The sequence below is a fragment of the Lutra lutra genome, chromosome 1, assembly GCF_902655055.1.
Source record: "Lutra lutra chromosome 1, mLutLut1.2, whole genome shotgun sequence".
In the NCBI taxonomy this organism is placed as follows: domain Eukaryota; kingdom Metazoa; phylum Chordata; class Mammalia; order Carnivora; family Mustelidae; genus Lutra; species Lutra lutra.
This window is the reverse complement of record NC_062278.1, coordinates 123,416,907-123,444,503: the sequence shown is the minus strand read 5'-3', so window position 1 is coordinate 123,444,503 and position 27,597 is coordinate 123,416,907. Positions and strand designations below refer to the sequence as shown.

Sequence of the window (27,597 nt, the reverse complement as noted above, 5' to 3'; positions counted from 1 at the left end):
AATATGATGAAATAAATACCATTTTTAATGGCCATACTTCACTGGCACACCCCCTCCCAACTATGATCTTTAGGAAGAGTTGATGAAGCCAAGAAGTATCCCTGAAAATACAGGTGGGGATAGAAGACTTGTTGGGGGGTGGGGAGTGCTAGGGAATGAATGAGGTCAAGAGAAGAGAAGCAGAAATTAGGATCTTCCTCACGTAGCTTTGAAGGAAACCAGTCAGTCAGGAAAGCCAGAAATTGAGATGGTCTCTGGAGAGAAAAGAAGCTCAACTTTCAATAATGGTTTAAGAAGCTAATAGTCTTAGGACTAGACTAAAATAATATCTGATTCTTTATACAGCGAGGAATTGATAACATTGGACATTTTTTAGTTGGTACTTTGTAAAAAGACAAACATTTGGTATCCCTCACTTAGCAGACTTCTACATTTAAAACTGTTTCATTCTTGGGACTCATACCAACCTCCCAAAGTTGCAAAATATGAAGGCCCATCTCTCTCCACATACTTGCCACCTGAGCCTGAAGAGTATTGACATCTGAAGAGCATTTTTTTTTAACAGTTTTTTATGGGTATACTCTGGTAAATGGTTAATAGCTAAGCATATTCAGCACCTCTGGAGTTAACAGGGTTGGTTGAGAGCCTCAGTCTGCACTCCAGCCATTGTGAGCTGAAGAAGCCAGCAGGGGAGGCAGGGTGATATAGAGTGTAGTGCAACAGTTTACAAACTTCTCGTAAACCACAATGCACCCTAAATAGATATATATAGTTTATATCCCAACCCATACCTGTTTTGCAAACAAAAACATTTGTTGCAATTTGGAAAAAAAGTTCTGCTACAACATGCATTTCTTGCTAGGGAACTGATGTACTCTATTTTCGATTTTATTTTGTTTTGTTTTTGCTTGGTCGGGTTTTGAGTTTTGTTTTTTGTTTTTAATTTTTTGTAAGATCCTTAAACATTCATATTGCTGTTATAGTCATTAGAGGTTGGCTTTCAGCAATGACTCTGACACAAAGGGTGGGGGGGGGAGAGGTTTTAACCTTATCCCTGCTATCTCCACTAGCCAGCCTCTTCAGGCCATCCTAAATAAGCATGCAGTCTGTGTTAATTTTTTATTGCTGCATACCAAAGTTATTGGCTTTACATAGCAAGCATTTATTGTCTTATACTTTCTGAAGGCCAGGAATTTGGGGGCGGCTTAATTGGGTAATCCTGGCTGAAGATCTCTCATGAGGTTCCTATCAACCTGTTCATCAGGGCTGTAATCATCAGAAGGCTTGATGAGAACTGGAGGGTTTCTTCTACCTTTGCTCACATAACTGCTGCCAGTGGCTTCAGTTCCTTGCCACTAGCGCGTGTCCGCATGGGTGTTCATGACATGGCAGCTGGCTGCCCCCAGACTGAGTTATCTGAGGGGGTGCGGAGGGCTACAAGTGCCTTTTGTAATCAAGCCTCTGAAGGGATATAGCATCACTTGTGCCATATTCTGTTGGTCACAAAGACCAACTCTGATACAATATGGAAGGAAACTATTCAAAGGCATGATTACCAAGTGGTAGGGATCATTGGGTGCCATCTTACTTACACAGTCCAAGAAAGTACAGCTTCAAGACAAGTTCCATTTATCACCCCCTACTTCTAGGCAGATTGTCACACCTAAGCCTTCTCTATCAAAATAGAGCACCACTGGCCTTTAGAATCCCAAAGGTATATATTTATTTATTTTTCATTTCTTATTTTGAAAAATATTTTATTTATTTATTTATTTATTGCTTATTTATGAAAGAGAGAGAGAGAGAAAGAAACAGAGAGGGGGAGGGGCAGAGAGAGAGGGAGAGAGAGAATCTTAAGCAAGCTCTGCATTGAGCATAGATCCCAATGTGGAGCTCAATCTCGTGAGCCCAAGATCATGACCTGAGCTGAAATAGAGTCAGAAGCTTAACTGACTGAGCCACCCAGGGACCCCCAAAGGTATATATTTAAATCCTTCTGTAATTAGCTGGATAACAATGGCAACATTACTTCCTTATTCTCTGTTTCCTCATTTAAAAAGTGGAGATAAAATCTATCTCACAGGGTCACTGTGAAGATTAAATTAAGTAGGATAATATTTGTTAACTGACACATACCAGGTATTCAATCGATGAAGATATTATAATTATCAAAGTAGGAAAGAATGGAAAACACAAGTTATTAATTTGATGAGAAATGATAGATATGAATTGTGCTTTAGATAGCTATATGTCTCAGCTGCTACAGGGTCAAGTATTATTACTAAGTGGTGTTTGAATAGTTCACTGTCCTTTGTTTTGATGTTGTTATGACTTCTGACAAAAAAGTACTGTAACAAACTATTTCTACAAGGTACCATGCACTGGAAATAGACTCGTGAGTTTCATTTAAAAAAAAAAAATGCCCCCTGCACCTCTCAAAACACAAAATAGTTTAGATGTAAAATCAGACCACTAAGTGATTGTCCCTCTTCTGCTTGGCTGCAAACTCACTGTTCCCCAAGTTGACTCATTCTACCTTAGGATAGTACTAATCACCAAAAATAAATAAATAAATAAATAAATAAATAAATAATAAAAAGAAAAAAAATAGCATTGTATGGAGCCCAAACATATTTTACTTACTATCCTTGCTCTTCCTTTTAGGGTTGTAGAAATAAATCCTTTGTAAGATAGTCCTTCCGATGTTTAAGGGTAACTATTGTGTGTGGCTCCCTGCATTCCATCCTACCTAATATCTGTACTTCTGCAAGTTAAATATATTCAGTTCCTTTTTTATATCTTCAAGTGATATGGCTTTGAATCCTTTTACAGCATCAGTTTCCCTCTTCTGAACACCATAGCTAGTTTTCATAATCCCTTTGCAAAGTTTAGCACCTTGAACAAAATACGCCAGGCATTGCCTGTTTTTACCAGTGAGAAGAATAGGATTATTATTCACCATACCTATTCTTGTTATTATGTTTTTCTTATTATAGCCCCAAATCTCATCACTACCCATTTTTAAATGAATAGACTTTATTTTTAGAGCAGTTTTAGGCTTAACAAACATTTAAACACAAAGTAAGGATAATTCTTCCTGCCCCCAGTTTCCCTAATACTAAGATATTGGATTAATGATACCTTTGTTAACAATTGATGAAAAGTATCGCTACATTATTATTAACTAAAGTCCATTATATTAGAGTTCACTCTTTGTGTTGGATGATTCTCTGGGTTTTGACAAATGCACAGGGTTGTGTGTCCTCAGTAACAGTTGCATATGGAATAATTTCAGTGCCCTGAAAAATCCCCTGTGCTCCAGCTATCCCTCCCTCCCTCCCTCCTCCAAATTGCAGGCAGCCACTGATTTTTTTTTAAGATTTTATTTATTTATTTGACAGAGAGGGATCACAAGTAGGCAGAGAGAGAGAGAGGGGAAAGCAGGCTCCCTGCCTGGCAGAGAGCCCGATGCAGGGCTCAATCCCAGGACCCTGAGATCATGATCTGAGCCAAAGGCAGAGGCTTAACCCACTGAGCCACTCAGGTGCCCCAGCCACTGATATTTTTAATGTCTCCACAGTTTTGCCTTTTCCAAAATGTCATGTAGCTGGAATTATATAATATGTAGCCTTTCAGATGGGCTCCTTTGCTTAACAATAGGGATTATATTTTTCCATGTCTTTTGGTAGCTTAATAGCTCTTTTCTTTTTCTCTGAATAATATTCTGTTTTATGGAGGCATCATGTCCATTATTTATCCATTCATTTATTGAAGGACATCTTGGTTGCTTCTAAGTTTTGGCAATAATGAATAAAGCTCATGTGCAGGTTTGTGTGGGCATATGTTTGCAAATCATTTAGGTAAATACCACAAAACACAAATGCTAGATCCTATGGTAAGAGTATGTTTAGTTTTGTAAGAAACTACCAGACTGTCTTCCGAAGTGGCTGTACCATGTTGCAGAATTAGAGTTCCTGTTGCTCCATGTTCTTTCCAGCGTTTGGTGACTTTTTTTTCTTCTTAAATACAGCTACATCACTGTTGATTTATACAGAATTTGTCATCAATCAAAATCCCTTAGATATTTTTGTATGACTTAGCTGCTAAGCCACATTCTCTTTCTCCCAAACTTGTGCAGTTACTCCTTGGACCTCGCTTAGTGCTTTTCCTTCCTTTTGATGCTTCGCCAGATGTGCCAGAGTCTCTTTTACTTATTAGGTTCACTCACAGTCCAGCTGCTATATATATATTGCTATGAAGGACTCACACAATCTTCTCCAGAGGGATTGCCTTTAGCAGACTAAAGGTCTGGAGTCTGGAGGTGCCTGGGAGTTTACATTCATCACCCAACCAGGATGACCCATAGACAATGAACTGATTGGTATGCAGGTGCAAAAACACAGCTCCCTGTCTCAAGGTTGGGACAACACCATGATGTAATTTGTATACTCCAGAGTCCTTGCAGGATCAGGCAGAAACTAGTTTTACTTAAACCACATTCTCTGTCTTTATCTCTCACTTCCTACATGTTTTTCCTGAGGGTACAACTTTAATAATTCAATTGCACATGAATCCTCGTCTCAGGCTCTGCATCTAGGGAATCAGACCTAATTTTATTACTTTTTTTTATTATTACTGCACACAATTGTTTTTGATGTTTTTAGCTATTGTAACTATTAAAGAATAGTATTGTATTTGCTTCTTTTTAAAAAAGATTTATTTATTTTGAGAGAGAAAGAGAGCACCCATGCAGGGGGTGGGACAGAGGGAAAGACTCTCAAGCAGCTTCCTTGTTGAACGTGGAGCCCATGGCAGGGCTCAATTTCACAACCCTGAGATCATTACCTGGGTAGAAGGCAAGAGTTGGATGCTCAAACAACTGAACCACCCCAGTGCCTCAATATTGTATTTATTTCTAAAAGTTCATTTTTTAAAAGATTTTATTTATTTATTTGAGAGAGAGAGAGAGAGAGAGAGAGAGTGTGCACAAGCAGGTGGAGGGGCAGAGGGAGAAGCAAACTCTTTGCTGAGCAGGGAGCAGATGGGAGGCTGGATCCCAGGTCCCTGGGGTCAAGACCTGAGCCCAAGGCAGATGCTTAACTAACTGAGCCAACCAGGCACTCCCTAACAGTTCATTTTTAACTACTCATGCATTATTTTGTGTATTTATTGAATCTTTAAGAGCCAGGTTTTTTTTTTTTTCCAAAAAAAAAAAAAAATCACCTCTCCAATATTATAATGAATGTCAGTGGGAAAATCAGATTGATTGTACAAACCTTCACTGCAAAGTAATTATTAATGGAATAGATCTATTACATTAGGTGAGGATTAGCTCCATTGCATTCATGAATACCACATCATTCACTGAGCTGTTTGACAGTGGTACCATTTTAGGTAGACATACTGTATTTCAGAGTCTCATTAGTATCAGGATTTCTTTCTTTTTTCTTTATTAAAGATTTTTGTTTATTTATTTGACAGAGAGACACAGTGAGAGAGGGAACACAAGCAGGGGAAGTGACAGAGGGAGAAGTAGGCTTCCTGCTGAGCAGGGAGCCCAAAGCGGGGTGTGATCCCAGGACCCTGGGATCATGACCTGAGCCATAGGCAGACTCCCAATGACAGAGCCACCCAGGCACCCCAATATCAGGATTTCTTTTTATGCCAAAGATTTTGTCTGAATACTTGCCTTTTGCTTTTTATTTTTTAGTGGTGGACACCTGCTTGGGCTAAGAGCCTGTCTTCAGTGAAAGGCCCATCTCTGTTTCCCATATGATGTGACTTTGGTCGTAGCCTTGTATGAAAAAGAGAAGCCACTGAGAAAGTTGCCAGCACCATTTCTGGTGGCTCTGGATCCTTTCATATGAAGATCTTGCAGAAGAAGCATCACCTGATTGAAATAAATTATAAAGGGACAGTGTCCCTGTGAGGTAACATGGCCCCAAGTCAGCTGTTAAGGAGTTAGAGGTTTCATTCAGATCTGTGGCCACTGAACTCAAGGAAGAACAAAGATCAATATAATCAAGACCTGGAATGAGGATATTTCTAAAGACTTCTGCCATATCTTTTCTAAATATCAAGTCACCAAATTGAATGTGAAGTCAGTGCTATGGGAAGACATAAAAAACAGCAGAGGATGATGGGATTTGGATTGAGTTTGATATATTCAAGAAGATCATGATAACAGGTTGTTTGGAGGAGGTGAAAAGAATTCACAACAATTAAAGACACCAGCCATAACACTGAGAAGGAAAAAACAAAATTTGACAGGGAATGTGGCTGGTTCTTTTCTGGTCTTCATATCAGTGCTTTGGAAGAGTCTGTACCAAAGGAATTCTCGGGGTGGGAGTTCATTAATCATGCTTGCACCAAACATACCAGAGTCCATGCAGGAGAGTACAAAGAATGAAATTCCTGAGCTAGCGAAAAGGACTGTTCAAGAAGGGCATTCCCAGTTCTTCCGGGGTTTTCTGTTTTTTATAGAAAGTAGAGTGTGGAAAATTCTCTAACATTGTTTTGTTTTAAGCAAAGAAAACTCGTAACCTTTTTGAGTTAGGTCAGGCATGAAAAGTACATTTCATTTCATGGATTACTTAGCACTGAGAGACAGTTGTTTCCTGGGGCTCTGTGTTGACTAAGACTCTGAAACTAGCTGGATTGATTGAAAAAGAGTGTTGATACCAATTAACATCTGTCACAGGTGTGGATGATGAGGTATAGGGGGATGGGGAGGTGATGTGCACCATGTTTTTACCATGGGTAAGTGCGAAAATACAGTCAGATAGATCAGCTCCTCTTCATAGTTTCTCTGAAGAGCAGAGTAAAGGATTGTGCCTTCATCAGCTACTAGTTTGACTACTAGTTTGAGTAAGTGGTTTCATCTCTGTACACTGGATTTTCTCTTTCCCCCAGGAGAATGAATTTTTCTGTACTGGATGATCTGTGATGATCCTTTAAATTCTAAAACTGGCTGTCTCGGGGCACCTGGGTGGCTCAGTGGGTTAAAGCCTCTGCCTTCGGCTCAGCTCATGATCCCGGGGTCCTGGGATCAAGCCCTGCGTCGTCTCGTGGGGCTTTCCGCTCAGCAGGGAGCCTGCTTCCTTCTCTCTCTCTCTGCCTGCCTCTCTGCCTACTTGTGATCTGTCAAATAAATAAATAAAATCTTTAAAAAAAATAAAATAAAACTGGCTGTCTAGAAGTCAAAACTACAAACGCATTATGCGTAGAACTGAGGGGTGTGTCTTAGTTTGGGTTCCCCCAGAAGAGAACCTGAAACAGGATTCAAGTGCAAATGATCTAAATAGGGAAGTAAAAGATACTAATAGGCTGTGTTACCAAATCAGTTACCACTTAATCTCACTGGGAAAATTCAGAGTGAGTCCTACCTGGGAGGCACGGTTGCTCCCTGGTTTTAAACGAACTGTCAATCATTGGATGAGGGCTTGAGCGGGTGGGAGGGTGGCTTAATTTACCTGCAATTCCTCTCTGCTGCACCTGCAAGCAAAGCTGGCTTTGGCACTGCAGAAGGTCTTCAGACAAGAAATACAATGGGAGGGGGCGCCTGGGTGGATCGTTGGTTGAGCGTCAGACTCTCGATTTCAGCTGAGGTCATGATCTCAGGGTCATGGGATTAAGCCCCAAATTGGGTTTAGCACTGAACCTGGAGCCTGCTTAAGATTTTCTTTCTTCTTCTCCTGCTCCTCCTCTATCTCTAAAAAAAAAAAAAAAAAAAAAAAAAAAGGAAAGAAATAAAGACAGCTGGAAATATGACCAGAGTGCCCTTAAATTGTAAGAGCCAGGGGGTATGAACAGGGTCTGCTAAGCTAGAATTGGGGAATAAGTAAAAGAGCTCACAGGCAACTGGAGTATTAAATACAGTATACTAAAAAAATTGTGGTAACAAATTATTTGCTTTTGAATCTTAAGGTTGGATTATGAGTTGAGTTAGAGAGGTGTGGAATCTAATAGCTATTTTCTGTTTGGAAACCTAAGAGGAAAGTCTCCAGATAGTGTTGCCTGGTAATTATTTTTACTGTTTTCTCCACAGTCCAAAGACCAAGTCAGCGGGAAAAATTGTCTTGCGGACGGAGATGAGATAGCCTCAGCCCAAACCACAGAAGGTCTAAACCTCATATTAATGGCTGGAAATGTTATTAATTTCCAGGTAAGTGGCGTTATTGAGCAAATCCAACAAGAAACACTGGGGTCTGATTCACTGATTCTATGACTTAAGGTCACAACAGACCCCACAACAGACCATTTTGAATTTTATCTCACCCAGTTAGTGGTACAATCTAGTTAAGATAGAAATTCCATATCCTTATCTTATAAACGAGGAAACTGAGGTCTTTTCACCACATAGTCTGTTAGGTTGATTATTAAACTCTTTTCATCCCTGTCAGGGTACTTATTCTCACCATTGGATGGTGCCATATAAACTTTGGAGTCCTCTAACTCTTCTCTGAGTTCCTTTCTCTATCCAACTAGTTTCCCAGCCTCCTCACACCCTCTCTCTTGTATATTCCCTTTCATTTTCATTGTCCTTCAGCATCCCTAGTCACCTCTCTTACCCTCCAGCCTGCCCTCTCCCTAGCTGTTTGACGCATGTTCATCAGGTGCTTCCTCCTGCCTGTATCAGAAAGTCCAAAAAATGAGAGCTCTCAGAGTCTTCCACGGCCTGGCCCCAAATCTCTTTCCAGCCCTGTCTCTCACCATTAGCACTCTCTGTTAGCTAAATTGGACTACTTTCTGACCTTTCTCAATTCTATTTGTTTTCTCAAATATTCACCCACCCAGAATCCTTATTGCTTTCTTTCTCCCTGTCCCAGCTTCATTCCTTATCCTTTTTTTTCCAAGATTTTATTTATTCATTTGAGAGAGGGAGAGAAAGACACACAAACAAGAGACAGAGACAGAGAAAGCACAAGCAGGGGAAGAGGCAGAGGGAGAGGGAGAGGCAGACTCCCTACTGAGCAGGGAGCCTGATGTGGGACCTGGAGATCATGACCTGAGTGGAAGGAAGACACTCAACTGACTGAGCCACCCAGGTGCCCCATCCCTTATCCTCTTTGTAAAGACTTTACTAAGCAGTCCAATCTAAAGGATTCCTGCCGTATTTGAAATTCTATAGCAATTACTAATTGTATTTTTTAACACAGAGTTTCTTTCGATTATCTTGAACTGATTTAAACATTAAGAATATTTTACTGTTTTACATGTTAATATATTACTTCCCCAAACTGTGTAGGAATTAGTAAGTAGAGAGTGGGGTGAAGGTGGGCTGGATCTTGTTTTTTTTTTTTTTTTTTTTTTTTTTGCAAGCTCATTGACTTTTGTCCCTGCGGGGAGCTTCTCAGGTCCTAAGATTAGTTTATGTTAAGTAACCTCATATAAGATTGAGGTGGACCCATGAGAGTGAGAAATGAAACTATTAAGTGGCCCAATGACATAAAAACCTTTTAATTTACGATGAAGAAGTACTCCCCAAGGAATCAGAATACTCAAAATCCACATGATCAAAGCATTCTCCCCTCCAAATTTGAATATGAAATCAGAATAAATGGAGTTGGATGAATTGAATACTTAATATCTATTGGCATCATGTCATGACCCCATCTCACCAAAGGGATAGCCTCAGCAGGCATTGGAGAACTCTTGATACTCCTGGACAGGCTTGAGGGGACACTGCCTACCTTCACCTCAATGACTTTCCTTTATCTAGGCCTTCAGGGCTGATCAGACCCCACCCCCCTACCCTTCAGACGGACCCATTCTTTCTTTAGGTATGTTAATAAGGTCAGAACAATTACTCTCAGTTCCTACCAGCCGAAAAGCAACTCTTTCTTCCAAGGTCTCTCTCAACATTCTGTGTTTTTGTCTCTGTCTGTCTCACTGTCTTCCTCTTTCTGCGTCTACCTTTCATTCAGATTCTCCTTCTTTGTCTATGGTCTCTGATTTGCTCATTTTCATAGCCCTACTCCGACTCATCACATGTTGACTTGACTTTGGTGGGTGATGTATTTCCTTTATTTCTAAGTTTTGGGGCTCAACTCATTATAGTAATAATAGATTGTGAGCCCCCCAGGGTAGGGTTGACAGGTCAGTATGACAGGCAAAACATGTCTTATGCATTATCCCACAATACTTGGCAAGTCGTAGGTGCTTAATAATTACTGATTCAATCTCTAACAAAATGTTGCTGTTTTCCTTAAGGCCCATGTGATTGTCAACACTGTTTCCCAGACACTTCAACTTGGAAATGGACCACTATCTCGGGCTATTTTGCAGAGAGCTGGTCCAAAGCTCCAGGAAGAGTTGTATGCTGTCAAGCAGGGAACAGTGGAGAAAAGAGGTAGCATATTCATAACAAGTGGCTGTAATCTGAACTGCCAAGCTGTCTTCCATGTCGTGGCACCAACTTGGGACAATGCAGCAGGGCGCTCTCAGCAGGTAGAGAAAATCCTTCATTCTCTACTTCATTGGTAGCTTTGGTAGTCTTCTGGCACTGTAGAGATCTGTGGTTCTCAAGCAAAGTGAATGTATTCCCCAGGGGACCTTTGGCTTGTTACATCGGTTACTGATCAAGAGGAAGCGGGGGCCAGGGATGTGGCTAAATGTCCTACAATGTATACATCGGCCTCCACAATGCAAACTTTTCTGGACAAGGTTGAGAAACCCTAGTATTGATTGGACCTTGTCCATTTATTGACATCTTTATTACGTTCTGTAGACAGTCCATCATAGCTACCAGTGATTTCAGAATAATTGACCCTTGAAAGTAGTAACCATCCTGGGGTTCTCCAAGAATGATATCTGAAATTAGTGTAATCATCCTTCAGTATGACAAGATGCAGCCAAAGCTGTGGTGAAGAATGAGGGGTCATTGCTCTTCTTTTGATGACTTCTCACCTCTACTCCCAACTTTCTTTTTTCAGAATATGAAAGTAATACTAGTATATTGCAGGAAATACAGAAAGTACAAAGACCAAAATAAAAATTATAATCCGGCCACCTGGAAATGAATGTGGTTAACATTTTATTGTATTCTCTCCAGGGCAATTTTATGAATACATATTTCTTAGTTGGGATTCCCTTCCAGACATTTTTTTAATCCTGCTTTTTAAAAAAAATTAACAAACATTTATCCAATGTCCATAAACATTGCTTTTAATTGCAACAAGACACCATTGTTTATGTAGCCATTCCCATACTATTGGAGCCTCCTTCCTGCATGAATTGCAATTTCTCTGGAACATCCTCTCTCCTCTTGTTTTCCCTTTCTGACTCCCTAGACCCAGACAAAGCCAGGAATATCAGAGGAGACCTAGTCACAGTTGCTGGAGCCATAGCTCTTTCTGCTTCCTGCCAGCTTAAGCCCTAACTTAGATGAATGTATTTTGTACATTTCAGATCATGGCAAATATAATCAAGAAATGTTTGGCAACTGTAGAAGAGTTATCTTTTTCATCCATCGTATTTCCCATGATTGGAACAGGAAATTTGAGATTTCCCAAAGCTATTTTTGTTAACCTAATCCTTTCGGAATTGTTCGAATTTAGTAGCAGAAGCTGGCGGAAAACCTTACAAAAAGTTTACTTGCTGGTACATCTAGGTGATGATGAAATCCAGCAGGTATGGTTACATATCTCTTCTCATCATTCTGACAAGTGAACCTAAGTGCAACCAGATGTCTTTGTGGATCTGTAAATAATAATGTTTTCACTTCCCTGTCCATAAGTGTTGGTTGCTGTGGGGGGGGGGTTGTCATAAGACTTTATGAGATAATGCTGATAACTCATACAGTCCTTCCTAGACAGTTTAGCAAGAGATAAGATAATTGTACTTAAATTCCTAGGAGGAAGCCGAAAGTCATTGGCATAAAAGTGGCCCAGACATTTTAACACTGACTGAATGAAGCCCAAGTTATGGCTCTGTTTATAGAGAAAAGACCAAATAAGAGAAACCTCAAGAATTTAAGGGTTTTATGGATAGAGCACAGCCCATCTATAGAAGTCTATGAGGGTCTAAAGCTAGAAATAACAGTACAGTATTCGGTAGCAGAGAGGCAGTCAAAGCATATGAACTAAGCACTGAGCCCCCTACACCAGCCTTGTAAATGTTGACCTAGAGCTGGTTGGCCCAGTCTGAGTACCAAAATCTTGTTCTCATTCTTGAAAAGTTATATTGATTTTATAAATTGTGCATAGTTATAGCAAAAATGCAAACAGTATAGAAGTGCAAAGAAGAAAGGTACACATAGGTTTAAATTCCGGTTTTGCCACTTAAAGGTTGAGGGAGGCCACCTCTCTGAATTTCGGTTTTATTGTGTGTCAAGTGAATGTGACAAGAACACCTCTCAAACTCGATGTGGAAACTAAGAGAAGATGTATTTGACGTGTTTTGTGTGGTGTCTAGCATGTAGCATGGCTCAAACCTGGTTGCAGAAGTAGTTATTACCTTTTGGTTATCTGACTTTAAGGGCTATTGTTACAAATTACGAACATTAGCACTTTAAAAAGATAGCAAATATAAGGTTCTTTTCTGAGTTCTTAGTTACTCTCAGGCGTCTGGGATAGAATTGTGGTCTTCCCATGAAATAAAGGAAATCAGCACTGGTATTTATTGAGAAAATGCCTAGGTTCGATGGCAATCCTGTAATGAAAAAGTCTCTGGGTAAGAGGAAATCTAGGGAGAACTATTGTTTCTAATTGATGTCTGGTGATCAGTACTACAAAGAATTGGATTAATATATTTACAGAACATTGTTGTAGTCAGTAACTATATTTCTTTCTATTTCCAGGCATTTTTAGAGGAATTCACTAAAGGGTTGTATGGAAATCCCAACAAGGACAGGATTCTCACAACTGAAGGTAACCAAGGTCTGGCAAAGTTGTTCTGCTCAGAAAATATTTTGCTCTGCCTAGTGGTTCTTCAGTGGTAGCTGACATCAATAGAAGGAGACAAAGTTAATTCACCTGTGGGACAGATCAATGATGAAGGAGGTGTTAGAGCATGTTCCACTGTCTGAGCACACAAAGAATAAGTTATATGGATACGTGCTGCCGCACCCCGCAGCCTAGGGTGGGTCATGTCTGGTGAGTCCAGAGAAAAGACCCAGAGACACCAATGGCGATACAGGTCTACTAGCAGAACTATGTGCAGGGAGTTTGGAGTGGCTGACTGGATATAGCCTCCACTGCCAGGATCTACACACAGCAAGTTTTTATATCTTAGCTACTCACCCTAGCAACTGTTAAGGACCTGTCCCCCTCCTTGCACGGCCAGCATTTCCAAGGAGATCAAGGCCTGCCTCTTGGACAGTCATCATTATAAGAGAGATATACAGGGCTGGTCACCTCCCCCCATACCCAGCCCCTGACCTTGAACACTGAACAACATACTTTTCTGCATGTTCTGCTTGGTGGGAATATAGAGGGAGGACGGGATCTCTACATTTTCAAGACTGTGATTAACGGGGGCCTTTGGGGTATGCTTGCACAAACTAGCAATCCAGCGTGTACCATACCAGATGTGAACCAAATCTGGTGAGGCCAGAGTTTCTCAGATATGCTAATGAAAGATAACTGAGGATGAAGGAGGGGGGCGGTGGCCTGGGGTGATAGCAGCGACCGCCCTGCACCTTCCTTGATCATCCGCCGTGCGCTGCTTCACCTGCAGCAAGATTCTATCACAAAGTAAAGGCCTACCTGGGGCTGCTGTGGGCTGAGTCCACGGAGGGGGACTCCCTGGACAGGCTGGGTCTGAAGCACTGCTGTTGCCTCTACATGCCATTGGCTCACGTGCTTATGATCAAGAAGCTGTGACCCTGCAGAGGTGACAGTGCTGTATCCCATCCACCATGCTGACCACAGGCAGCTGGGTCTTGCCCAGAGTTCATTCCATGGAGGGGTGGGTAGCTGAGAGCAGTGCCCCCCCTCCCACAGCCTCCTGGGCGTGTGTCCTCCGGCTCTGAGGGAACCATCCAGTAAAGGTCTTGAAGAACCACACCCCCACACACAGATAACTAAAATGTGGATGCACACTGAACTCTGATTGCTTTTCTATATATATAATTTAATCTATACAGTGGCCTCCCGGGTGGGTGATTCTCTTGCCACTGCATCACATGGAAAAGGAGACTGAAAGGGACGAATAGAAAAGGCACAGCTAAGTTATAAAGCCTCAGAGCGGACAGTAACATTATGCCAACACGGTAAGGCTGATCTCCTCAGAGCAGCCTTGATCCTGTTATGCCAGAGAGATGCGAAGCCACAGGAAAGCTCCTATGTGAAGTTAGTGAGCTGTTATTTAACACTGGACGGGGGTGCCTGGGTGGCTCAGTTGGCGGAGCATCTGACTCCTGATTTCAGCTCAGGTCATGATCTCAGGGTTGTGAGGTCGAGCCCCACATTGGACTCCATGCTGGTGCAGAGTCTGCTTGAGATCCTCTCCCTCTGCACCCCGCCCCTGGCCCCCTGCCCTGCTCCAACATGTGCATATGTGCTCTCTATCTCAAATAAACAAATAAAAATAAATCTTCCCCCCAAAATAATTGAACAAATGACCTCCACACCGAGATCATTTCCCTTTTCCGCAAAATGGAAGTAAAAGAATCACCTGAAGGGACATACTTTGTCATAAGACAAATAAATTCTGGAGACCGAATGCACAGCATAGAGCTGGAGTTAATAATAATGTTCTGTATTTTCGAAGCTCACTAAGAGAGCAGATCCCGGGCGTTCTCACCACTCGCACGTGCACGCACGCACACACACCACACTCCCCACACCAAATGGTAACTGTGGGAAATGATGGGTGTGCTATGAGCCCAATTGGACAATCATTTCATAGCGTACATTCACGTCGAGAGTCACATTGTACACCTTAAATATTTACATTTCTTATTTGTCATAGTTCAAAAAAGCTTGAAAAAAAGTTTCCCAGGGACATGAGCATGATATGAGGGGACCCTTGGCCCTCTGTCCTCCCTCATGCCTTTCTCATGAGGCTGCGGCAACTTTTGCAGACAAGCTGACGGTCCAGTCAGGTGTTCCTGCTTCATCCTATCTAACTGAGAAATTGATCCTCCTCCTGCCACGAAGCTTTATTTTTTCATTTCCTTAAAAAAGAAAACCCATCCAGGCACGGTACAGTTTGGGCTTGTGTAGGTGGGAAGAAAAAAGACTGGGAAGAGAACAGTGGCCCCTTGTTGTTCATTCTCCAGCTACTCTTTGGTTTGCTTGCTTTTTTTTCAGGGGCCTTCAGCCCTATCTCCAGCCCTGGAATCATTTCATATGGAATGAAAATCGGTGCAATTACTTTCCAGATTGCTACTGGAGATATTAGCAAAGAAAAGGCAGATGTGATTGTAAACTCAACAACAAGAACATTTAATCTGAAATCAGGTACTTTATTTAAGCAATGTACGTGATTGTAACTATTAACATGACTCATGTGTGGGAAGGAAATTGTGGCTAATGTTGCCCGAGTAGAAGAGTGTTGCTGGACATACGTAGGCCCTGGAATCAGAAAGACCTGGGTTTGAATCCCAGCTCTGCCACTTACCATTCTGTGGCTTTGGAACAATCACTTTATCCCCTCTGAGCCTCAGTTCCTCTGCCTGTCAAATGTTGATTTCCCGGAGGATTAGATGGGGCACAGCAATGTGCAGATGAGGTGGGAGCCATGCACTGGACTTAGTCTAGGTTAGCTCTCATCCCTTTTCTAGCTCTGAACCATCAAAATTCCACACTTCTAATTTAGTAAGTTTGTTTTATTTTTATTTCCCTTTCTATGTAACTGAGTTGGCACTCATATCTCACTTCTTATAATCTTCCTTATGTTACACTGACCCAGAAATGAAATTCAACCCCTTTTTCTTGATTTTTGCTGGAATGTCTGAACACCTCCAGTGAAGGAGCATCTTTGAGCATGTCCTCCCCACATGTCTATTTGTGTATAACTTGCATACATGTACTCTCATGTTAATATACTTTTATTACAAAGTATTAAATTTTAAATTAAAAGGGTAAGATAAAACATAAATAGAAAGAGAAGTTTCAATATTTTCTAAGCTGCAAAATACTATAGCACTTACTATGTAGGAAATGGCTATGTAGACTATCCATCCAATGTATTGGTCATTCACAAATGCAGACATAAAGGACATTCAATTATGTAAAATGTGACAGGTTGAACATAGGCATTTTTACCTGCCTTCTTTTAAAATTCCATTAAAGCGACAGTAAAGGAAATAAAAGGGTGTAAACCCAAAAGGAAAAAGAGAGCTGGAGGAAAACCAATAATGAACAAGACACAGTAGTGTATTTTTAGAATATGAGAAGAAGCTAGCCCGTGGTGAAAACTTAGAATATGCAGGAGAGAATGGTAGTCCCTAGAGACACAGAAGTTGGAGCAGCAGGTACCTGGGAAGGCAGGGGACAAGGAAAAGATGGAAACAGAATCAGATGCAATTCTGTATGAGCAACACTTAGACCCCTTTATTCTATTCTCCATCCATCTGATGCCCCAGTAACTTCCCTTGGTCTTCCCTGGCCAGAGATGGGAGGTTTATTCTGTAGGGAAACCAACCAGAGAGATTCTGGACTCAGAACAGCAGGCACAGGTGAGATGAGAGTGGGAGCTAGACAGTGTTCAAGTGAAAGCTTCCTTACTGAACAGTGAGGTCCAGCCCCGTCCCCGTGCAGCTCTCAGAATGGCAGACGGGTTTATGCCCTCCGAGACAGGAGATTGGAGGATCCTTCTGGAGAGAAACCGGCTGCCCTGAAGTCTAGTATTTACCGCCTGCTTACCTTACACTAAAGCCTCCTGGTTGGCAAGCCTCCTTTCAGAGTGCTCCCACACTCACTCTGAATAGGAATGGACTGGTGAGTGTCACCTGATAATTGAGGAAAATCTCCATTCTTGCAAAGTCAGAGACCAAAACAAATGCCCCCAAAAAGGTATTTTTTAAAAAGAGACAATTCATAACACACATATATAATCAAGGAGACCTAGATAGATGATAGATAGGTAGATAAATAGATATAGATTGATCTTTATAATGATAAATGATATAACGATAAAATAACTAAAAATTATTCAGTGCTTTCAGTGGGTCAGATTCCGCACGAAGCATCTTTTATCCATTGTCTCTTTTAATGTTCAAATAACCCATGTTAGGGGAGTAGTGTGCCAGACTCCATAATAGTTGAGGAACTGACTAGTCCCATGTTAGCTAGTAAGTGGCAGAGGTGACCCTAACCCAGGCTGTCACATGCATAGTTTGTGCTTCCGACCGCTCAATCCTGCCTTCACCAGCAAGAACCAGATGGTGAAGCTCCAGCCTCGACTGATTCACAGGACTGAAGGCAGCCCGCTGTGTGTCTCCCTGTGAAAAAACAACACGAAACCACGAAAACCACAGAACTTCTGTGGAATGCTCAGTGGTGTTTCAGTTTTGAGCTCCATGCTTCTCATTAGTATCCGAACTTTCATTTTTATGTTTTTCAACTTTATGAAATAATAAGGGTAGAATGCAAAAAATTTCAAATAACTGCAAAAATATCCCTGTACAGATAGAGCCTGTAGAGCTCCAGACACAGGGGACTGTCCACTGTTGGGCAGTTCCCTCACACTGTAGCTCAGAGTGTTTATTACTCAGCCTGAATGAAAGTTGCTATGGAAACGGTGGTTTTTTTCTGTGGGGGGCATCAATGAATTATGCACAAAGGGGTGAGCTGGACGAAAGTCTAATGTACAAAAGCTATAATCATGCATTGCATTTGAACTAATGCTTTTTATTTTAACTAATTTAAATTTATTTTAATTAATTAAATATTACATTTAATTAACTTAAAATAAGTTTAATTTATTTTAATTAATTTTAACTTAATGTTTTTTTTCTTACTTAGGGGTGTCAAAAGCAATTTTAGAAGGTGCCGGACCAGCTGTGGAAAATGAATGTGCTGTACTAGGTATGGTTACATGTTACTTTTGGTTACGACCCCTAGGAGATTAGAGGGCTAAGAAGACTATAATAGGACCTACAGGAGGAGTAAGTGGTGAGCACTTTGGAAAGAGGTTGATTCTCTGGGAGAGCAGATCCAGGGGGTGTGACTTTATGGCTTTGGGAAGTAGTCCTTCCTTTCACCATCCCACCTGTCTCTTCCTAACTATTAAACAGAACCCAGGCCTGGCTCCTAATAGTCCAGCCTCCACCACTTACTGAGGGATCCTGAGCCTGCCATCTGATCTGTAAGAGCTTTGTTTCTCTTATCTGTGAGCTGGTTCTGGGTTCTACTAACCAGGCAGGAGTATGGTAATGGCTTCCTCGCGGGTGGGTGTGAGCATCAGGACAATGAACAGGAAAAGTTGCCTAAAGTGCTGTATAAGTCACATTTCTCTTTCCCCAACCTTGTTCTACTTGTGATAGGACATCGTCTACCTGACGTGAGTCAGGGTGGAATCTGGGTGGGTCTGAGGTGCTCTAGGACACCAATTCTCCAATTCTTGCACACCACCAAATGCACTGCTTTTCTCTCCTTGAAAAACGAATCTAGCTGAATAAGCATAGACATTGCTCTTCTGGACAACAGCTTAGGGGTTAAGAGGTCTGGACATTGACCGCTTGAGTTCAAATCCCAGGCAATCTTTGCTGTGGACCTTACCTTTCTGAGCTTCTGTTGAATCTGTGAAATGGACAAAATAGTACCTACCAATAGCCTTGTTTTGAGGATTGAGTAGACCAAAGGAGGTAGAGTGCTTTTGAATAGCACCCCACATTCAACAATGTAGTTGTCGAGTTAAAGAATCCTGGTTGTACAGAAAATGAGCCTGGCACAGTCCCAGCGAGTGAAACCAGCTAGATGGAGGGAGGCTGAACTTGTTCAAAAATCATCACAGCTTTCTTCAACAGCAGCTGCTTTCATGGTTCGGTGATCCTCTTGCCGCTTCCTGTAAGTAACTGCTGTGTGTTTCCTTTTCTTCCCCTTGCTCTAGCTGCACAGCCTCACGGAGATTTTATAGTTACACAAGGTGGAAACTTGATGTGCAAGATAATAATCCATGTTCTCGGGGAAAATGATGTCAGGAAAACGGTCTCCACTGTTCTAGAAGAGTGTGAGCAGAGGAAGTATACTTCTGTTTCCCTTCCGGCCATTGGAACAGGTTTGTAGCCTCTTATCAATCCAAGATTCTGAATCATCCGCATTCCCTTAGACTTCGCCTCACTGTTAGTGAATTCGTTGCTGATTCCAGGCAGCGATAGTGATGTAAATCAGAGAGTGGGCCAACTTGCAGACCCGGAGGGCCATCTCTGGGGCCTGTGCCTCTTTAATACATCTTTAATCTTTATTGTATGTTCCCCAGGTATCTTTGCATGTTTGGCCCTTAACATCATGGTGTTCTTACTGTTCATGTTTTTCCTTTGGGTGATTTGTTTGCTCTTACTGTATCCGTTACCCTTTTTGCACTGACTCTCAGATCAGCATTTTTCCTTCCCCCGATCTCCTCTGGCAGATTTCTGTTACCAGAGGCTTTATAGCAGAATCCAAACTCATCCTCATCATCCCTTGCAAACAGCCACCTTTCCTGAGTTGTCCCATTTTCTGATCTCCTCCTTCGGTGGTGCTACGATGCTCTGGCTATCCTGCCAGCTTGCTTCTTTGTGCCCCCAGACCTCACAGTCAGCACATTCTACTAAGTCTTCTCCCAGGGGTTATTCAGTGTCAGCCTTGCTTCTGGCTTCCAAACCTTTAATACGTCTGCTATTGGGTTGACCGCAGCATCTCCCACTGGCTCTCATTCATGCATTTATTAGATTGAAAGGCTGTTTCCCAGGCCCGCTGCAAGTTCCTAGGCATAAAACCATGAGTAGGATGCAGTTGCTTTCCTTAAGCAAGAAGCTCGGGTCCATCCCACTCCCAGTTTCTAGGAAAACTTTTCCTCCTCATCTCTATCATAGCATACAATAATTTGCTCTTAGTTGAAGGTGATGCTAATAACCAGTTCCCTGATTCATTCACGCTCAGTCACATAAGCTTTTTAAAAGGGCCTGGGAGGGCCCAAATAATGCCACCACATGATCGTATGATTAATAAAGTTTCAAAAGTAAGATTTTTTAACCTCTGTGGGTCAGGATCACTGTTTCTTCTCACTTTGACTTCTCAGACTTTTCCTGACACTGAGCATTGGAAAGGCTGTGAGCATTTTTGGAATATAGCTAAGGAAAGTTGATGTAGGAATATGGTTTTTCAAAATTTCAAAATTTATACTTTATTGTGATTTCTTTTTTGATTATAAAGAGTCCCTTTTATACATAATTTTGTGTTTTTATTTTGTGTTCTTTTTCTGAGATGTATAAATTTTAAACCCTACAAAACCTAGACCCACTCATGACTCTTAGTTTCCCCATTTTGCAGATAAGAATTTGAAGTATTAATGTACAAGGTCACATAGCTAGCAACATAGCGAAGATCAAACCCAGGCAGCCTGGTCTGTACATTTCAACCTTTACATTGTTTTTTTATGTTACACTTTTTTTTTGTTACCATTATGCTCTTAATTACTATACTGTTAGCTGCTACATTCTTAACTCTATGAGCTATTACTTCTATTATCACCCCAATTGTATACAATTGAGTAAATTGAAGTTTGGAGGTGTTGTGGGCTGAGTTATGTTCTCCCTGCCAAATTTGTATGCTGAAGCTGTGATTCCCAGTACCTCAGAATGTAACTATATTTGATGAGAGGGTCTTTCAAGAGATAATTAAGTTAAAATGAGGTGATTAGGGTGGTCCCTAATCCAATATGACCAGTGTCCTGGTTAGTTGGGAGATTAGAACATCCACAGATACAGAGAGAAGACCATATGAAGACATAAGGAAAAGACAGCCATCTACAAGTCTCAGAGAACTCAAAAGAAATCAGTCTTTCCAAAACCTCAATGTCAGACTTCTAGCCTCCAGAATTGTGAGAAAATACATTTGTGTTGCCTAAGCCACCAATTACGGCAGTTTGTCATGGCCTCCCTAGCCAACTGATATGAGAGGAATTGAATGACTTAGCCAAGATCCCACAGCTAATCAGTGGAGAGCCAGGACATGAACCCATTTCTTCTGCACCCGGATCACATGCTCTGTTCTCTGCGCTGCCAGTGCCCTACAGTTCAAGACCACCAGGAGCACACACTATGAGGAACTATGCAGCATCTCACCAAGAGGTCATTAAGGACTATTAATAGATCTGAGCTTGTGCTGGGTAACTTTGTGGTGGTCTCAAGTACATGGGGTTTTGCTCTGGATTGGATTCTTTGAGGAAGCAGGCATGGTTCAATGATTGGATATCTTACCTGGAAGAGGCGAAGAAAATGGCCAAAGTTGTGATTATTAATGAAGTAGCACTTGCTCCTACTAGTTAAGATGGGGACTGTTTGGCCATTTTTGTGGTTTGGATAGTGTTCATGTTTTTGCCTGTGGTCAGACATGATTATTCAGTGGTTGTGCTGGGCTAAATTGATCACAGCCACAGAGTGGTTACATCAGATGATATTCTTTTTTTTTTTTTTAAGATTTTATTTATTTATTTGACAGAGAGAGATCACAAGTAGATGGAGAAGAAGGCAGAGAGAGAGAGAGAGAGAGGGAAGCAGGCTTCTTGCTGAGCAGAGAGCCCGATGTGGGACTCGATCCCAGGACCCTGAGATCATGACCTGAGCCGAAGGCAGCGGCTTAACCCACTGAGCCACCCAGGCGCCCCATCAGATGATATTCTATGAAATTGTTTGTGTTCAGCCAGAGGACACGAACACCCAGCTAGGAGTGCCAGATCCATTTCTGGCTGTCGGGCTGCTTGCTTCTTTCTCAACACCAAAAACCACGTTTGCCAGATCTCATCACTTGACTAACACCAGCTAAAGCTTCTTTTAGTCACTTAGAAAAATGTTTCTTTTTCAGGAAATGCTGGAAAAAACCCAACCACAGTTGCTGATGATATGATCAGTGCTGTTATAGACTTCGCACAGAAACATCCCATCCCATCATTACGAAGAGTTAAAGTTGTCATCTTTCTATTTGAATTGCTACATGTATTCTATGACAACATGAGAAAGAGAGAGAAGTCCGCATCACCTGTCCTTCAGCCCACACGCTTCGAGACTGCATGTAAATGATCCTCTTCAGAAAATCATGTGGTTATCTCTCCTATCACTTAGCAAATGTGTAGCTATTAATGCTCATTGTTTTATCAGTTTTAGGATTCTACAGATAGCCTCCTATAATATGTGGGGAAATACAAGAACTATGGAATGCAGCCTCCTATCTGCTGATTATTCTGAGGGCAGAATCACTCCTGGGACGCAGGAATAGCAAAGGAATGGAAGAGAATAGAAATGAGGAAAGCAGAAGAGGGGGATGGGCTTTGAAAATCCTAAGCCAGTTACCTCATTATTTAATTGTGGATTAGTATCGCTCCTCAGTGCTCCTTGTAGCTATGAACCAGCTGACTGATACTCATTTATTGATTATCCACCACTAGACAAGTTAGCCTGACAATGGAAGCAGATGGAAGAAGGGAGTGGTCAGGGTCATTTGGTTGTACTACTTCCCGAGCAGGCAGATTCCTAGTTTCTTCTCTGTAAGATGGGTGTTTATGCATAATGTTTAAGTATCTATTGATCTGCTCCTCTTTCCCCATTTTGAGGCTTCTGTACTGCTGTGAAAATAACTAGAAAAGCAGCTTCCTCTTGCAATCACGGTTTTTGCCCATTTTGGGCACTCACTCATAGAGCACTGTGGGTTTTACTAGTGATGAAGTACACCTGTCATCAGCAGCTGTCTCTAAACTGGAAATTATTGCCTGACCCTGCCAGTAAGAATTTCAGTTCTCTCTAAACTTACTGATAACTATTCAATGTGCCTTCACATATAGCACATGTAAGAGCTACACACACACACACACACACACACACAAAGTAAACAAAAATAGCAGTTAGATCTGTTAATATTCTTGCAATAGCAAGTAATAGAAAATCCAATTTAAACTGGCTTATGGAAAAATGGAATTAATTGACTCACATGACTATAAAGTCCAGGCATACCAGGCTTCAGGGCCAGTTTGATCCAGGTGCTCATATTATATAATCTATATATAGATTTCTTCATCTCTCTTCTTCATCATCTCTTCTTCATCTGAATTTCTTCATCTCACACTCTCTTGTCAGCTGTGTTGTCTTTGTTCTCAGGTTTCACATGGTTAAAGATGGCAGCTAACAGTTTCAGGACCATATGCCTACACGGTCAGATCCAATAGGAAAAGGTATATCTGGGGGTAATATATACTCATCACAGGAATGTGATGCCTGGAAACAGAGCTGTTCACATAAGGCAGAAATTCCTTCTGACTGAATCAGCTTAGGTCATCATTGCAGCTAGGGAACTGGAGTTATACAAATCAGCCAACCCAGAGTCACATGCTCTATTCTTGAACTGAAGGGGATCACTCTGAAGCAACGAGGAAGAGTTGTTCACCAAAGGAAATTCAAGATGCTTTTTTTTTTTTTTTAAGATTTTATTTATTTATTTGACAGAGAGAGATCACAAGCAGGCAGAGAGGCAGGCAGAGAGAGAGGAGGAAGCAGGCTCCCTGCTGAGCAGAGAGCCCGATGCGGGGCTCGATCCCAGGACCCTGAGATCATGACCTGAGCCGAAGGCAGCGGCTTAACCCACTGAGCCACCCAGGCGCCCCTCAAGATGCTTTTAACAGAAGAAGGGGAAGAGGCTGCTGGACGGTTAAAAATAACACATACCTACTAGAGTACCTAGGGATATATAAATTAACATTTCCCCCTTCGGTCCTTGCAGAAGAAAATTTGTATTTAAATACAAATTAACTGGTTCTTCCACTCCCTGCTTACACCAAGAATTTAAAATGACTTCTGAAATTTAAAAAACAGGAAGGGGTACCTGGGTGGCTCAGTCAGTTAAATGTTCCAATCTTGATTTTCCCTCAGGATGTGGTCTCAGGGTCATGAGATGGAGCCCCAGGTTGGGCTCTGCCCTGGGCATGGAGCCTGTTAAGATTCTCTCTCCTTCTCTCCCTCTGCTCTCCCTGCTCATTTCTCTCTCTTTAAAAAAAAAAAAAAAAAAAAAGGAAAGAAAAGAAAGAATAAGAGACAAGCAAATAAAAGATAAGTAAAATGAGCAGACCAGTGACACAATGAATGTCACTTGGGGCAAAACCAAACAACAACAAAACTGCCTTACATAATCTTTGTTGTTAGATGAAAGGAATAATTCAGATAAAATGTCAGATAACAAGTTTGTTGGCAGAGATAAACTTGGATTTTAGTAAGAATTTATCATGAGGATTTTTTTTTTTTTTTTTTTTTTTTATCATGTGGACTTCTTTAAAGAGAACTTACAGAGGACAACTTGGAGTTTCATTTGAGCAAATGATACACAATTGCTTTTCCAAAGCACGTTTAAGCTATTCATTGATTCAGAGCACTGTTACTGGGCACGAATTGAATATCACACTCTAGAGACACAGATTTGGGAGTCATGTAAATAGGTGGGAGTTGAAGTCATGGAGTGTGGCTCCAACTATCCATGGAGACTATGAAGGTGGAGAGAATGAAGCTGAAGGCAGAGCCAGGATTCTTGGTGTGTCGTCCCACCCCTACCTGTGAAGAGGAAACTAAGGCAGGCTGCACAAGGAGAGGTGTAGGACGGCATTTACCCCAAACATCAGGAATGGGAAAGTAGATTGAGCTTTATCTTTTAAAAGAGATTTATAGGAAAAGCACTCAGGAAAGTGCCTGGTACCTGGTAAACACTTGAAAAAAGGTAGCCATCATGTTACCGCCGATGAAGCACTGGGTTGAGAGTCACTAGAACACAATCCTTTTCCTTCCTTGGATGGTGGCCTTCCACGTAACATTGGATATGTGAGTACTCAGCCTTCCTGGAGCTTGGCTTTCTCATCTCTAAATTGTCCAAGGACACCTTCTGTCCACAAGCAGAATAAGTAGCACAGTTTGGTGTGGTTTAAGGGTGTGATTTAAGTTGTTCATCTCAAGAAAATACCTTTGTCTTTAAACTTTTCTCCCTTTTTATTTTTATTTTTTAAAGATTCTTTAATTTTAGTTTAGAGAGGAAAATGAGAGAAAGAGAGAGAGAGTGCCAGAGCGGAAGGGTGGGGAAGGGCAGAGGGAAAGAGAGAAAATCTGAAGCAGACTGCACTGAGCACAGAGCCTGCCACTGGCCTCGATCCCATGACCCCAAAATCATGACCTGAGCTGAAATCAAGAGTTGGACGCCCAACTGACTGAGCCACCGAGGTGCTCCTAGGTCACTCCTTCTTTAAATACAAATGCCTCTAGGATGTAGAAAATATCAAGTTTAATTATTTTTTAAAGAATAATAACTATGTTTGTAAAGGATTCCCTAAAAGTGTTTTTACAACCTTTATTGTATTTTAAACTTGAAACAATCCGATGAGGTGACAAATAAAGCAGATTCTATCAGTTCCATTTTACAAAAGAGAAAATGAAAACTCACTCAAAATTGGTACTACTTGTTCCATACCTTATGGCTGGCCACAGCTTGAGGCTGAGCAGGTCTTCTGATTCCAAGCACTGGTATTTTCTGCTCTGCAACCTCATGACATGAAAGGAAGAGAGAGCCTAAAGAAAAACTTGACTTGCTTCTCAGGCTTGCCTCTGTATTTGGAGAAAAGAAAGTAGCAGGTTTGAGGAGTCTCTAAGACTCCACATTACTAGGCCAAAGCTTTGGAGGGAGTGGACAGTGGGAGAAGGGAAAGAATTTAATTTGCACAAACTACATATCCTGCTGTGGGAAACTTCTCCAGAAAAACTCTCTTAAAGTAGAATTTGAAGTCAGCTTCCAGATTAGGCTTTGATGCTTGCCTTTGTGAACAGAACTTCATTCCCTGGATGGTCTTGCTAAACAGGAAGAGAATACCTGATTGCTCTCCCAGCCCTGGATATCTTGCACTAAAAATGAGTAAATTCTGGCTTTGTAAGGAGAAATCCTTTGGCCTTTACCTGTGGTGTTGTGCCATTTTCTGATATTTCCTTCTCTAACACAGTCTGTCCATAGTTCTACTTGTCATGCCATCTCAGCAACTTGGTGTGTAGTCTCAATGTATTAGAAAGTTCTAGAAGCCATTGGAAAGCAAAGGAAAATTTTGAGCATCATCACCTTATGTGAAAGTGTTCACTTAGTATTTCTGCTGTTTTCTTTATATGGTGCTCTCTCTACTTTGGAAATAGAAGGTAAGGTATAGAACAATGTCTTTAAATATCTTTAACAAGGTAATCACATTTCAAAAGAAAAATAATAACCACAATAAATAAAACTGATAAACATGAAGACATTGATGAATTGGCTTTCATGTTTACACATCAGGTTTTTTTTAAAACTTTTTTTAAAGTGGGCTTCACACTCACTGTGGAGCCCAGTGTGGGGCTTGAACTCATGACCATGAGATTGAGCCCTGAACTGATATCCAGAGTTGGATGCTTAAACAAATTGAGCCACCTAGGAACCCCTACATATCAGTTTCTTATGGAATTAATTCCATAGAGCTTTCTGGGGAAATTATAATTTCAAGCTATAGTGAATGAAAGTATACCTAAATACTTGAGCTAGGTCATTAGTTAATATATGTCATATTAACATCAGAACCGTTCATTTCATCTGTGTTTACCAACTGAGAATGGATAAAAGCAGCAACTGAAATGTGTAGCTTTCTTGTTTTTGGTTTTGTTTTGTTTTGTTTTGTTTTGTTTTCTTATCCAAAAGACCAGGATTAGATGAATGTGAAATAAGAGCATAGGAAGTGCCCTGATTTTCAGAGATCCCTGGAAATGGATATTGTGTTTTCACCAAATGTTGACTTTTCAGGTAATCTTCCTGAACACTGGGCTGACATGAATCAGCAGCTATCCTGTGTGATTGAGCTACTCCCCGGACATTCAGAATATGACACCGTAAAGGACAAGTTCTCTGAGACTTGTCCTTCCTACAAAATAGAGAAGGTAATATTTTATTTAAAAATAACTTCTTTTAAAAAAATTACTTCTTTCAACTATCAAAGAACTACTAACATGAAAGCCATCTTTTTTAAAATAACACTCCTTCTTCCTTTGTACCTTACTATATTTATTTTAATTAGACTAACTCAATCTCCATAGACTTCAAATCTAATGGTTCATTCATTAACTGTAATAAAGAATATTCCCCAAAGTGACATTTATATGTTTGGATACTTTCACTTACAATTTACAAACAAACCCATTCAAACTGATTAAACAAGGAGAAATGTATTAGAAATGTCCAGAAGTAGGATGGTCTTTGGAATAGCTGGATCCAGTTTCTCTGGCTTTGCCATCTACAGGGTCAGCTTCATGTAAAGGCTGGACTCTCTTCATAATTGTAGGATGGCTGTGCATGGCAATCAGGGGGTCTCTGCTTCCTCCATTCACAACCCATGGAAGGGATACAACCACTGGATAAGAGTCCCAGGCTTTGTGTTGAGCGGAGCCCTCCAACCAGTCTATGTCCCAAGAGTGCTATT

At 41.2% G+C, this 27,597-nt stretch overlaps 1 protein-coding gene across 4 annotated transcripts in view; it reads left to right on the top strand.

The window, feature by feature from the left end:
• Nucleotides 1-27,597, top strand: part of LOC125103429 (protein mono-ADP-ribosyltransferase PARP14-like) — a 128,002-nt gene that overhangs the window by 14,526 nt on the left and 85,879 nt on the right. For 2 of the 4 annotated variants that reach the window (XM_047735283.1, XM_047735284.1), the window contains 3 exons: nucleotides 8,048-8,164; nucleotides 10,213-10,449; nucleotides 11,410-11,631. In XM_047735283.1, the coding sequence (XP_047591239.1) occupies nucleotides 8,048-8,164; nucleotides 10,213-10,449; nucleotides 11,410-11,631 (576 nt within the window). Of the gene's footprint in view, nucleotides 1-6,351; nucleotides 6,868-8,047; nucleotides 8,165-10,212; nucleotides 10,450-11,409; nucleotides 11,632-27,597 lie in introns of those variants that run through there. The other 2 variants (XM_047735285.1, XM_047735286.1) reach the window with 2 other exon arrangements.